Genomic DNA, 13,412 nt, shown 5'->3' with positions numbered 1-13,412 from the left:
ATGATGCCACACCCCTCCTCAGTGATTGGCTGTGAGAGAAGTGCATGTGACCCAATTCTGGCCAATGAGACGAGAAAGGAGGTCTGCGGAGGGGCTGCGGGTGGGAGGTTTCCAACGCTACTTAAAAGCCACAGGTGAGAAGGAGAGGAGGCTCCTTCTTTCTCCGGTCTTGGCCATGTCTGGGGTACCCCGAATATTTTGCCTCCATGAGCTGTTAGCCACCTGAAGATGGCAATCCAGGGATGGTGGAAAGCTCCTGAGTCCTGAGGACATCGCTAAGATGGTGCATCAACCAATTCTGGCAGCATCCTACATGGGGACCCCTTGACAATTGTAACAATAAATATCCTTAGAGCTTAAGTCCATGAGGTTTCTGTTACTTGTAGCCAAATGTAACAAGGGCAATGGCCAGGCTGGCCTCAGGAGGCACTGGACACTAGGAGGGGCAGCTCTGAAAGGGATGGGGTCCACTGAACTTCCTTCCACCCTGGGCTTGGGCGCCGTGCACAGGTTACTCCTTTAATCTCTCCTAACAGCCCAGTAAAGGTAGGAATCTGGAATTGGAGAAATTGAGCTCATGGAGCTGGTAAGTCACAGAGTGGGGTGGGGGTGGGGGTCGAACTCAGGTGTGCCAGGCTCTCAAATCTCTGCCCACGGTGCTTTGGCTTGGTGGGCAGCTGGTGGGAAGTCACAGCAACTGAAGATGTCAGAGAGGCAGGTCCTAGAAATTACCTGGTCCAACCACCACCTCTCAACTCAGAAAGGGGCTGCAGCAGGGGTGTGTGTAAGCTGCTGACTGGTGCCCCTTTGAGGTAGGGCTCTGCCCACCCCCACCTTGTACCACAGAGGCCTGTCCCTGTCCTCTCACCGCTGGTACGTGGGCACCTCTGTGAGTTCTCAACCTGACCCAACTACCATGTTGCCTAGTGAACAAGTGTCCTGCCATTACTGGAACCCTGGCCTTGAGTCCCACACATGCATGGGGCACAGGAGGCAAGTCTTTGGAGCTAGGGGCACCTCCCCCCCCCCAAAGATTCATTAGCAAAGGCAGCCAGAGAGGGTCCAGGGATGGGAGGGGGCTCCCTCATTAAAGCAGCCAGTGCTTCCTGCCCCTTGGGACCGCCTGCTGATTGGTTCATAATTTTCTGGGCAAATGCAGGGCCATGTGTGAGATGACTCTGGGGAAATCAGGCCGAGGATTGGTTTGGGTTTGAAGCCTCTGTCCCCAGGGTCCCCCTTCATCCCACCCCTCCCTGACACCATCACTCTTGCCTGTGTCTGAGCCTTCAAATGTCCTTGCCTTTAAATGAAGGCTGGGGCTCCAAAGGGGTGCCTCATTCTGTATTTGCCCTGCCAGACATGAACTGTGGTGGGCAGACAACAGGAAGGACTTCCAGGTCTACGGCCATACCACCCTGAACGCGCCCGATCTCGTCTGATCTCGGAAGCTAAGCAGGGTCGGGCCTGGTTAGTACTTGGATGGGAGGAAGGACTTCCCAGGCACCCCGGTCTTCTTCAAGGCCCAGGAATATGGGGATCACCATGTGAGGCAAGCTCCCGCTGAAGTAGAGACTATGGGAAGAGACTGAACTGGCCATTGCCTGGAGCCCAGCCACAGTCTGCACATCCCTCCCCAACATATTCAAATACACTACCCTCCTCTCCAGACATGATGTGCTTCATGCCTTGTGTGTCCCATCCCTATTCTTGTACTCTTATTCTCTATTGCCCTGCACCAACCCTCCCCTATTGAAAACTCAAGAGCCTTGTGTCTGGATACCCACTCTAATCACCCAGGCTTCATATCCCTATGGCCTCCAATTAAAAAAAAAATTTTTTTATTGTGGTAAAATATACACAAATAAACCATCCCATTTGGACCATTTTTAGGTGTACAGTCCAGTGGCATTAAGTAAATTCACAGTGTTGCATAACCATCACTACTATCTATTTCCAGAACTTTCTCATCATCCCAAATAGAAACTCTGTACCTATTGAACAATAATACTCTATTGTTCCCTCTAGCAACCACCATTCTACTTTGTTTCTATGAATTTGCCTACTCTAGGAACCTCATATAAGTGGCATCAGATAATATTTGTCTGTTTGTGTCTTCTCTGATTTTTATAGCTCTGACAGTCCCTCCTGGTTTGTTATTAGATTACATATTACCTTGTGTTGATGTTTGACCTTTTCCTATGTGTGATGTCTATCTTCTGCAGACCAAGAGTGCCCCGAGGGCAGCTCCTCCCCAGCACAGACAGGCATGGCTCTGGGTACATGGCTGGGTTCAATAAACTCCTTAATAGTCAAGGGAATCGCTGACTGAAGGAATGAATGAATGGACACGTGGGTGAGACACTAGAGGTCTGAGCCAGTGACAGGGTGTGTGGGGGAAGGAGCCATACCTGAGGACACCCGTTCTGGCTGACCCGAGGAACATCCAAGTGCAGAAGAGACGGGATTGGGAAGGGGAGTGGGGTGATGGGCAGCCCCACGAAGGCTGGGTCCTGCTTCATTTGATTGACCCTGGGGAGGCAAGGAGACAGGGGTCAGCCCATGAGTGCTACAGATGCTCAGTACTCTTGACTATCTGCCCAAGCCTGGAAGCCATGGGGTCCCGCTTGGACAGACTCTGGACTGATGTGAGAGAGGAGGAGGGTGCAGTGGCTTGGACACCAGGACAGGGGATGGATGGTCCCCCTGATTGCTGGCCCAAGCCTTGGGAAAGCTCATCTTGGTCAGGAGATAGGCTGCAACTCCCAGGTTCCTTTCCCCATGGCTCACTGTGGCCTTGGCCACATCTCAATGCCTCAGCTGGCCCATCTTTAAAATGCCTCACCTTTGGAAGTCCTTGCCAGAGTGACCCACCCCCATGGTTTAGGCTTAAGGTGGGGAGCACGGAGGCTGTAAGGGCAGGATTCAGGGTGTGTGCATGTGCTGAGCTCTTTAGGAGGGCTGGGAATGAGTGAATCAGTCATCTTCATTTCTCCAACAAGCAAGGGGTGTTCACAGGTCATCAGAACTCAACAGATGGTGTGGCTGAGTCTTGTTGGGCCACCAGAGGCAGTGACAGAGGCAGACAGCTCTGCCTCCCCATCCCATACCCACCGCATCAGGTTGGGAGGGGCTGAGGACCTCCTCTCCTCCTCCACATGTTGGCCTGCCCTGCAGCCTGCTCTCCAGAGAGTTCTGAGCCACCCCTCTCCAGGGGCTGAGAGCACCTTCCTGGGACCTCAGACCCAGTGGGAAGGTTTAAAGGGCCTTGGGGAGGGTAGGTTTCTAGGCCTCCTGGAATCATATGGCAATGACAGCCTTTCCCCTCCTCTGTCCTCTGCCCTCCCCACCCTCCTTAAGTGAGTGTGGGCCCCACTCACTTAAAATCACTGTAGTTGGGAACCACCCTGGCAATGACCACCATGGGGTCAGGGTTGTTGACCAGGGGCTCGTTGATTCCCCGGAGAAAGACCTGGGGAAGAGAGGAGGCAAGTGAGCCTTGGGTGGCCTTGGGCCCTCTCAGAAACAAGGCCAACCCATCTACCATCTTTCTCCCCAGTAATGAGATCATCTTTGCCTCCATCTGCCTCATTTGGTTCTCTGCTCAAGGCTACTCTCCTTCAGACGCTGGGGTAGGCATTGGGAAGGCAGGGGGAGAAGACACAGATTCTGTCCCCCCATACCTCTATTGCCAACCCAAGCAATTCCTGATCTGGCTACTGGCCCTCACCCCTTACCCACCAAATGGGTTCCCACTAGCCCCTCAGTCCTCACCCCAACTCCCCCAGCTGTGATTCCGGTGGCTTCTTCTACTTCTCTGACCCCCATCAGTGGCCTCTGCTTCTATTCTGGCCCCCAATCCATCTGCTTTCTCAGGCAGTTTGACACATAATGGCAAAAACCACTTTTGTAAAAATAAATGGGATCATGTTATTTCTCCTGCTTGAGACCCAGAGATGACCCTCTTCCCACTGCCCTTAGAATGAATTCTATAATTCTAACCATCATGGTCAAGGCCTGCATGTGTGGCCTGTCTGCCCTCAGCCCACATTTCCACCAATCCCTCAGTCTTTGGCTCTAGCCTCTTTTGTCTCACACCTCCAGCATACTCACTTGTTTCTGCCTCGGAGTCTTTGCATACGCTGATCCCTCTGCCTAGATTCCCCACCCCCACCCCCAGTGACTCAGTGGCTGGCTCCTTCTCTTCCTTTAGAGCTTAAATGTCACCACCTTCTGGAGGCCTTCTGTGACCTTACTAAAGTAGCCCACCCCATTCCCTTAGCCCCTGGATTGTCTCTTCTCTAGCACTCATCATAGCCTGTGTTTGTTCTAGTTCTTTCTTGCTCACATTGTGTCCATTTGACTAGAACCTAGTCTCCACAGAGGCAGGGATCATGTCTACCTCATTCACTGCTGTATAGCCAGCTGTTAGCAAATGCATGTGATACAGAGTAGGAGCCCAGTATGTGTTTGGGGAATAAATGAGCACCATTTAGGAAGGAGAAACGTAGAGGATGGGGAGGGAGAGGCTGATTGTGTTTCTGAGCATGAGAGAAACAGAATCACTGAGACCTGGGAGGGCAGGGCAGGGCAGGAGCCAGGAAGTGACCTCAGCAGGGTGGGAGGGCTGGGCTTGAGCTGGTCTTGGAGGGTGGACGGGGGCCCTAATTACATGGGAAGAAGAGCAGGAAAAAGAAGGGGCTGTGAACACAGCTGAGGGCCCACTCACAACAGCTGGGTCACTATGTCACCACGGCGAGTCCCTGCTCCATGCCGGACCTTAGTATCCCAGCTCATACCCTGAGGGGTTGGACCAGACTGTCCCTGGTCCTCCCAGTTCTGACCTTCAATGGGAAGAGAGTGCCTGGGAGTAAGGGCTTGTTCTGGATCCTCTTTCCTCCTCCCTGGGCATTCTCTCCTAGGACCCTGTGCCAGGACCCATCTTAGCAGGTGGCTAGCAACTCCACACAGCTGTGAGCTGATACAGCCTTAAGATAGTGCTCAGGGCCTTTCAATGCTCACTGGGGCCCTTGGAGACTGAATCCCTTCCCCACATTCAAAGGACTGAATCTGATGCGGGCATTTCAAACTTCAGGTGGGGGTGGGAGTCTGGGCTGAGCGAGTCCACTGCAGAGGTGTCAGGCCCTGGTGCACACAGGGACTCTAACAGGTGGAGAGGCCGAGAGCAGGCCTCTGAGAGGTAGGGGGTGCTGGCTAATTTACACCTGTTCAGTGCTATATGCTCAGGTGTGAATGAGAGAGCTGCCCAGGTGCACCTGCTCATGACAGCCGGTGAGTAAAAGAAGCAATTTCTCTTCCCACTGTGCTCTCCAGTCTGCTATCAGGACTGGAAGGGGGGCATCTATCTGTGCTGGGGCCGCGGAGTAGGTGGGGTGCTTGAGACTCTCCCAGATAAGTCTGGAGGCTGGGGTGGGAGTGGGGCAGATCCTCAGTGGGGACCCCCCACTCCCACAGGCAAGGGTTCTGCCAGGTCTTTAAAGGTACGGTCTTCTCCCTGTGGGGTGGGGCCTGGGAACAGCAAGGCCAAGCTGTTACCACTCTTCCTTATTCTGTGTGTGTGTGTGTTTGTGTGTGTGTGTGTGTGTGTGTGTGTGTGTGTGTGTGTGTGGACTGCTGGCAGATCTCAGGAAAGAACATGATGGAAAAGGGAGGGAGATTAGAACAGGGGGAGATTATGACAGACCTACAGGTCTGATATACACTGGCATGCAAGGTGGCTGTGGGGAAGCAGAGATGTGGGTCAGAAGCTCTGGACTTCCCATACCAGACTCTCCAAGTCTCGGTGTCCCCAGCTGTGAAATGGGACTAAAGAACACTTTTGTCCTGCCAGGCTTATAGTGTCGTGGGGTGGGTCAGATCAGCCACGTTGGGGCAGGGGAAGCCCAGAGCTTGGGCCTTCTCAGGTCCCCCTCTCATACTCAGGCCAACACTACTTAAGTCTGTCATCTCTGGGAAGTTTGAAGGCTTTAGGGGAAAGGGAGGGGGGATAGGTCCCTGGACATCTTTCCAGAGCATTGCCCATCTTTCTGAAGCTGCTGAAAAGCTGAGAAATAGAAGGTTGGGGAATCATGTGTGCCAGCTAGGTCTAAGCTGAGCCAAGCCTGGAGGAGGCTCCGTAAGCAGTTATTGAATGAATGAATGAATGAATGCCTAATTGGAAGGCCAGCCAAACCTCTTCAGAAATAGGACTCAAAGAAGAGGGGGAGGCCCTAAAATTTTGGGGGTTGTAGGTCAGGGGTCCCTACTCCAAGTGGGACAGAAAAGGAGAGAAACAGGAAGGGAATGTGGGCCAAGGTGGGGGGCCTTTTCCTCCCCACCCCCCATGAGATTCAAACAGACATAAGGCTTTGGGAGCCTCCCTTTCTCCATCCTCCCTGCTTGGTATGTGTGGAGCAGAGCAGGACTGTATGCCTGGGAAGTGCTGGAAAAGGTTAGGTGTCATTTTCATCTCCATCCCTAACCCATCATCCCCGTCATCCCAGGGTGGGTTCTTCACAAAGTACTTTGGCTATTCTTGGAAGGCCTTGTTGCATTCTTCCTTCTTAATTTCTTCCCCAGACACCCCTCCCCGCCCCACAAAGTCAGGCTAACCAGAGGTGGCCAAGGGGAGGGCCTGGGGTCTGCTCCAAGCTTGCCCCTTCACCCCCCCCACCCCCTGCTCCAGTCCTGGCACCTCCAAAGCTGTGTGGTTGCTGCCGATGTCACGGTGGAAGAAACTGCCTTTCCGAATGATGGTCACATACAGTTGGGTCTTGGCAGTGGCTTCCTCAGCTTTCCCAGACTGGGTGGGCTGGGGACAGGGCAAGGGAAGAAGACACACAAGAAGGAGAGTGACTAAGGGGCAGACCCTGGCCATAAATCCAGCCCTCTGCACACAATCACTTGGCATTGCTCCACCGGGGCTCCGAGCTGATAATTAAAGCTCATGGTCCCTGCGAGCCCTTCCAAGATCAATATAATAAATCTTCCCTTTTCTATTTGAATATTTCATCGCCCTCACAAGGACCACTGCCTGCCTGCTCTCTCTGTAAAGATGTGATAACAAGGCCTGGGTTGTAAGTGGACAGAGAGCCAGGAGGCCTGGGTGATGATCACAGAATCACAGCTAAAGCACTGTCTTCCAGGTGAGTCATGAATCTCTCTGGGCCTTCCTGGCCCTGCCTGCCCCAGGTATCTCATCCAGGCTTAGGGAAGGGGCATAAGGAAGGTAAAGACCCTAGGCCATGGTTGAGGTGGTGCTTGGAAAGAGGATCAATGCAGGACCTGGTGGGAAGCAGGGAGGGAGGAAAGGAGGGGAACTGACCTGAACTGAGCACCCACAATGTGCCAGGTACCTCACTAGAGGCTGTATGCTCATTGTTGCATTCAATTGTCCAAATGGCCATGCTCAGTGTCTCTATTTTGCCAATGAGAAGTAGAGGCCTAGGGGGTTAAGCGGCTGCTATGGATATATTGTTAGCAAGAGGCAGACCTGGGATAGAAACCCACACAATCTTGCATCACATTGTTCTTTCCGCCAAACCATAATAGGGTCTGGAGTGCACACTGAGGGGAAAGTATGCTTCTGTTCATCTCTGGCACAGTGCCTAGCATGCAATCAAAGAGTGAGTTCTTCCTTCCACCATCGGCATGGGGGAGAGGGAGCGGGCAGGGGAGCTAGTCTGGGAAGTTCAGACCATGGACTGAGGTCCCTGAGGCTCCCCTCTCCAGGCTCATGTCAAGTTCCCTACAAGAGGGGTGCACTCCAGGGAGCACTTTCTTTCCCACACACCCCAAGTCTCCTGGGCCTTCTTCCTGCTAAAGCAGTGTGTGGAGGCCGCACAGAAAGAACAGACTTGGGAGACAGCGTGACCTGGGCTCACCCTCCACTCTGCTACTCACTTGCTCTCTCACCCAGGTTGAGAGGATTCCTCTCTCTGGGTCCCAGTCCTATGTGTGCAAAACAGAATTCACCTTGATGATTAAAGATGGTGTCTAGCCCAGGACCGGAAACACAGTAGGTACTATGAAAATACTGTATTTCTTTGATTTTTAGATATATTCCCACTTTTAACATACATGAAATCAGAATATATCTTTAATTGGTGTATTCATTTCATGTAGTAGACGTTCCATGCTATTGGGCTGTTTTACAGAGATGAGTTTGGAGAATTCCAAATTTCTCATGGAAATCGTTCATGTCTACCTGTCAGGAGCTGTGCTTCCTGAGTCTCATATGACCCAAGACTTATCTTACTGTACGGTGAGCATGGGAGGCTCTGAGAGAATAGCTGGGCACGTGAGGGTGGTTACCATCTGTTCTTCCTCTACCTGTTCCAGGCCCACATGGGCCCAGCACCCAGGGCCCTGACTTACCTTCACCAGCTCAAAGTGGTAGGGGTGGAAGAGACTCAGGTATTTGATGGGGATTTGGTAAGACAATAGCTCCTCTTTATTTTTATTGTCCATCACCTTGAGGACCATATCTGAAGAGAGAAAGAATGAGCTCAAGGTCAAAACAGGGCTTAGTGGACCAGCGTCACCCCTGGTGAGGTGAGCCAGTGGGAGGTGAGACATTGCTGAGAGCAGGGAGCAGGGGCCATGCTGAGGAACCAACACATGTGTGGGACACACACATGTACACAACTTTAAAAGCACTGTTTGAGCTCCTGTGCAGGGCAAGTGTCCGTGCTAGGTGCTGTTGGGATCCAAAGATGCAATTCTGTCCAGTGGTCCAGAAACTCCCAGCCCAGAGATGGACACACACAGTATGGAGCTCCCATCACAACAGACACACATGAGCTGGCACAGAGATATGCACGCAAGCAGGAACAGTACCTCTTCCTAGGAATAAGGCCGCTTCCCTTAGTCAAAGACATTCTCACCAGCAGCTCAGGCAGGAAGGGGAGGGCTTATCTCCCACATGTTGTGAATAGGGAAACTGAGTCTCAGTAAGGAAAAGTGATTTGCTCAAGAAATCTTCCAATATCAATAAAATATCTTCAAGGAAATGAAAATTAGTCTAACACTAAGAATAATGCACCACTTAGAAAACTCCCTCCAAAGAGACTACATTTTGTCAAAAAATGCATGAACTTCAGGATGAACTCTAAGAACATCAATGACTTAGAAATAATCATGGAAATGCTCCTTAGTGAGCACCTGCTGTGTGCAAGACATGGGGATGGGTGCTCCTGAGTCATTATTCCAACAAATCGCCACCACAACCCCTCAAGTAGGAATCACCATCTGTTTTTAAACTGTGGACAGTGGAGCTAAGAGAGGTTTATATTACTTGATCGCCATCACATAGCTAGTAAATGGCTGATGGGAGAGGCTAGGCTTGTAACCCTGGAGGCATCTTTTCATTCTGGAAGTCTATGGTGTGAGAGAGAAGAGGAAATGAGGAGGGAGGAAAAAAAGAGGAGGGAGGAGAGGGAGGAGAATAAGAGAGATGGAGGAGGGAAGGATCTAAAAGATCTAGAGAAGAATGGAAAAGGGAGGATGGGAAGGACGAGAGTACCTGATGGAGACTGGGGTAGCCCCTTGCTCTTTGCCTCTTTCTTGAGACAAGGACACATCAGCACCATGGACAGCTGCTGGAGGGGCGGGTTCAGCAGTCTGGGAGCCCTGTGTGGCTGGGTCACTTGGAGCTGGGTGGGTCATTTGGATGAGCATATGGAGGGTCACCTGGGTGCGTCAGTCGGTTAAGTGTCCAGCTTTGGCTCAGGTCATGACCTCACAGTTTGTGAGTTCAAGCCCCGCGTCAGGCTCTGTGTTGACAGCTCAGATCCTGGAGCTTGCTTCGAATTCTGTGTCTCCCTCTCTCTCTGCACCTCCCCTGCTCGCTCTCTCTCTCTCTCTCTCTCTCTCTCTCTCAAAAATAAACAAACATTAAAAGAATTTTAAAAAGGACTGTTGGAGGAGCATATGGAGGAGGAGGAGGAGGAGGAAGAGGAGGAGGAGGAGGCAGAGGAGGAGAAGAGTTTTGCTAATTACTCTTCCTTTCTTCTTTTTTCTCACTGCTACCCTGGAAACAGAGAGGGAAAGACATTTGCCAGAGTCCCTCAAGAGCTGGCCAAGTGGGATCTGTGCTTGAAAGAAAGAAGGGGAAATGCGGAAATGGGCATCCAAAAGACCTGAAGTTGCCTTGAAGGAAGTAGAATAAGACAAGAGGTTTGGAGTGAGAAGACCTGGTTTCTAATACAAACACGCCAACTTGCTCTGTGACCTTTGTCAGTCACTTAACCTCTCTGAGCTTCATTTTCCTGCTCTGCAAAATGTTAATATTTTAGAAAGGAAAATCGTTGTCTCTCTCCTAATATTGTTGCGGGGAGGGAAATATGTTTTTCAAGCTATGAAAGTCTAAGCAAATGCTCCTTGTAGCTGTCACTATTTTCCTCTTCATTAACCATCTGTAGTGCTCTGTATACTCACCGAGCCCTGGGCAGAACTGAAAAAAATTCAGCTAGGGGATTCCAGTGCTCCCAGCCAAAACTTCATCAGTAGCTATGACGGCTGCAGCCCCTCATGGCCACTACGCATGGGCCCTGAGTCCCCAAATCTGGTTGGAATTTGCTGAAGCTGAAGAAGGGGTGAGTGCCCTGCATTTCCTCCTCCTACCCCAGTCTTCGGAGCCCTATGTGGGCAACCAGCAGATGAGCAGTGATTGGGGGGAATGGACAGCCATCCCTCCCTGTTCCTGTCTCCATGCTACAAACACGCTTCATCAGCTTCTTCTCTGGGCATTGTGCCTCTCCAGCCTCCCACCGCTCCCTCTGTGTAGCCAACAAGCCATTTCTGCCACCTGCCTGCTTTGGCCCTGACACGGGTCTGCAACTCCCCTTTGCTTTCATTAACACCTCCTTGAGCTCCCTCCCCCTTCCCTCCACCTCTTGGCTTGGCCCCCACCTCCCCACTCCCACCACAGACATCACCACAGCAACCAGTTCCAACCAGGTTCCAATGAGCATCCAGCTACTTCAATCTGCAAAGAGGCACCTGCCAATATTCCCTGCCTGCCCATGAGGCCTCGCTACCCTCTTGTTCCTGCAGTGAGTCCTGTCCCCTCTCTGCTGCACAGATGGGCCCCAAGGCCACTGATTCATCATGTCCTTTCCTATAGTTACATGACATGTGCAGAGCTCAAGGTGGGGTCCCAGACCACGTCTACTCACCACAAACCCTAACTTCCTGTCAGCCACATAGATACATGCACACACACACACACACACACACACACACACTGCCAGACATACACTGCCTCCCGGATAAATCTAGGCACATACATAACATAGTGTTGCAGTCAGACACACACATGCATACACACATACATGACACACAGACATGCATGCCTCTGGGTACAGACACAAGCATGTACTCACACACACCACATTCACGCATACATACGAGCCAGCGGGCAGGCATTCACAGAGACATGCACACTCAGGCGCACACAGGCACATGCGTGAAATCCTAGGTCAATTTTTTGTCCTCTTCCACATTTTCTCAATTCACCCCAACAGCCCCACCTATCCCTTTAGAGGCAGAAAAATATCATCTGGTGTGACCCAGAATTGGCTCTGTCCCCCTTTATTGATGGGCCGCCTCACCCTCTGTCTCTCATCTTCCTGCATGTTTAGCAGCTGGCTTTCTGCTCTTTATGAGGCAGATGGGAGTTCTAAGTCCCTGGTGAGATTTCAAGGAGGGGAAGTAAAGCCGGTCCTCTGAGGGAAGGGCCACCTGCAAGATAGGAACTTGAGGCTCTTCTGACTCGATAAGAGCACAGACGCTGTGCACACCTGTGGGTCTGTGCTGACTATGCCTGATGCCAGTGCCCATAGCTGTCCTGGCATCTGTCAGTCAATACTCCGGGGTGCCCAGCCCCAGGTCTCACCCAAGAGTGGAAACCTCAAAGTGCACACACATACTCATGTACACCTGTACCTGGAGATTTCGGTGTAAGCCCTGCCTTGAAAAACTTAAATCACCTCCAGTGTTAGAATTTGCTGAAAGACAGGAGCTGGAAAGGCTTCCGGGGGTGGAGGCGGAGGAACTAGTAGGCGGTTTCTATGACAGTGGCCCGTGGCCCTCAGGAAGCACAGGGACACCGCTGTCTCACAATGGGCAGTGCCCAGGAGACAAAGCAGGATAAGGAACCATTCTAGGGAAAAAGCTAGAACACTGGAGCCTCAGCGAGAGTGTGTGTGGCTGATCCTAGGTCCTCCACTTACTGATTACCTGAGCTTGGGCCAGTTCCCTGAAACTCAGTGTTCCCATCTAAGCAATGGGAACAGCACTGCTCCTCCCAGGAGGAGCTCCCAGTGAGCGATGTGTGGGGATGTGCCAGGAAGCTGTAATGTGCCGTTTCAGTGGGAGATGGTAGTAATAACAACCATGAAAATAATAACAGCAGCCGTAAAAAGATAAGCTTTCATTGTCTGGGAAATTCATTTATGTGGAACAACTCATTTTTCGAGCAGACTGAGGAGATGAGGCGTGACAGTATTATGATTTTTTTTCTTTAAAGTGCTTTTAACTGAGCCCAAAGAGGTATTCAGGTGGCTTCCAGCTGACTCAAGAGGGAGCCTGCCTCTGCCTCACACCCCTCCCGTGCATGCCAAGCCACGTTTCGCCCCCACCTCACCTTCTTGTCCCGCATCCTCAGTTTGGAGCTCCACTTTGACCGTGTCCCCCCAGATGGGGGCTATGGTGGGCTCTGTGGTCACAGATGTGGCTGCCGTGGCGTTCTGGTCCTTCACATCCTCAGATGTGGTTTCTCTGGGGAGGGGAGGAGCAGGCTGAGTCAGAGGAAGGGTGTCCTGCCTGCTGCTCACCCCTTCTAGACACATTGTCCATAAATCTGAGCAAAGGGTGGACAGAGAATGGAGAGCTCCCTCCCAGGCAGACACACTCTTGTCATTCCAGGCCCAGGGGACGCCAGGTCTCTCTCCTTGGCTGCCCTGACCGCCTGGGGGACGACCCTGTCTCTCCGGCCACTGCTGAGGCCTTCACGTGGACTCAGGCACCCGAGGCCAAGGGTGAGAATGGGAATGGGGGTAGACTCCTTGCCTGTCTGACTTTCTGCCCTCTGCCTTGGCAGGGTTCCCCAGCAGGCGCCTGTGTGCATAGACTCCCCATCCTGACTCTCTTCTCTAGGTTCTGTTCAGTGGGAGGAAGTCTCTGGGCAGGGCGGCTGTGTGGTGCCCGCCCGGCTGACTTCTCCTTTGACCTTCGTTTCCCTAAGCTGCTGGCCCAACTCCCAAGGCTCGGCCCAGCTTCCTGGGCTCTGAACCTTTTCAACGGAGCACATGCACACTACTGCCTTTTGCAGCACCCACTTCGTGCAGGGCCCTGGGCTGGACACTTAGAGCTGGGCACGGGGCAAGGCAGGGGGGCGGTGAGGGGTTGTGCAG

General features: G+C 52.2%; 1 protein-coding gene across 1 annotated transcript in view; it reads right to left on the bottom strand.

Moving 5' to 3' along the window:
* CCDC33 (coiled-coil domain containing 33) overlaps positions 1 to 13,412 on the bottom strand; it is a 107,185-nt gene that overhangs the window by 57,818 nt on the left and 35,955 nt on the right. The window contains exons 4-8 of the mRNA XM_049613858.1: positions 12,644 to 12,777; positions 8,374 to 8,483; positions 6,692 to 6,808; positions 3,378 to 3,469; positions 2,409 to 2,529 (exon numbers count right to left, since the gene is read on the bottom strand). Coding sequence (XP_049469815.1) covers positions 2,409 to 2,529; positions 3,378 to 3,469; positions 6,692 to 6,808; positions 8,374 to 8,483; positions 12,644 to 12,777 — 574 coding nt within the window. The remainder of the gene's footprint in view (positions 1 to 2,408; positions 2,530 to 3,377; positions 3,470 to 6,691; positions 6,809 to 8,373; positions 8,484 to 12,643; positions 12,778 to 13,412) is intronic.

Source organism: Panthera uncia (assembly GCF_023721935.1).
Source record: "Panthera uncia isolate 11264 chromosome B3 unlocalized genomic scaffold, Puncia_PCG_1.0 HiC_scaffold_1, whole genome shotgun sequence".
Lineage (NCBI taxonomy): Eukaryota > Metazoa > Chordata > Mammalia > Carnivora > Felidae > Panthera > Panthera uncia.
The sequence above is the reverse complement of the archived record's forward strand: the minus strand, read 5'-3'. Positions and strand labels throughout refer to the sequence as shown.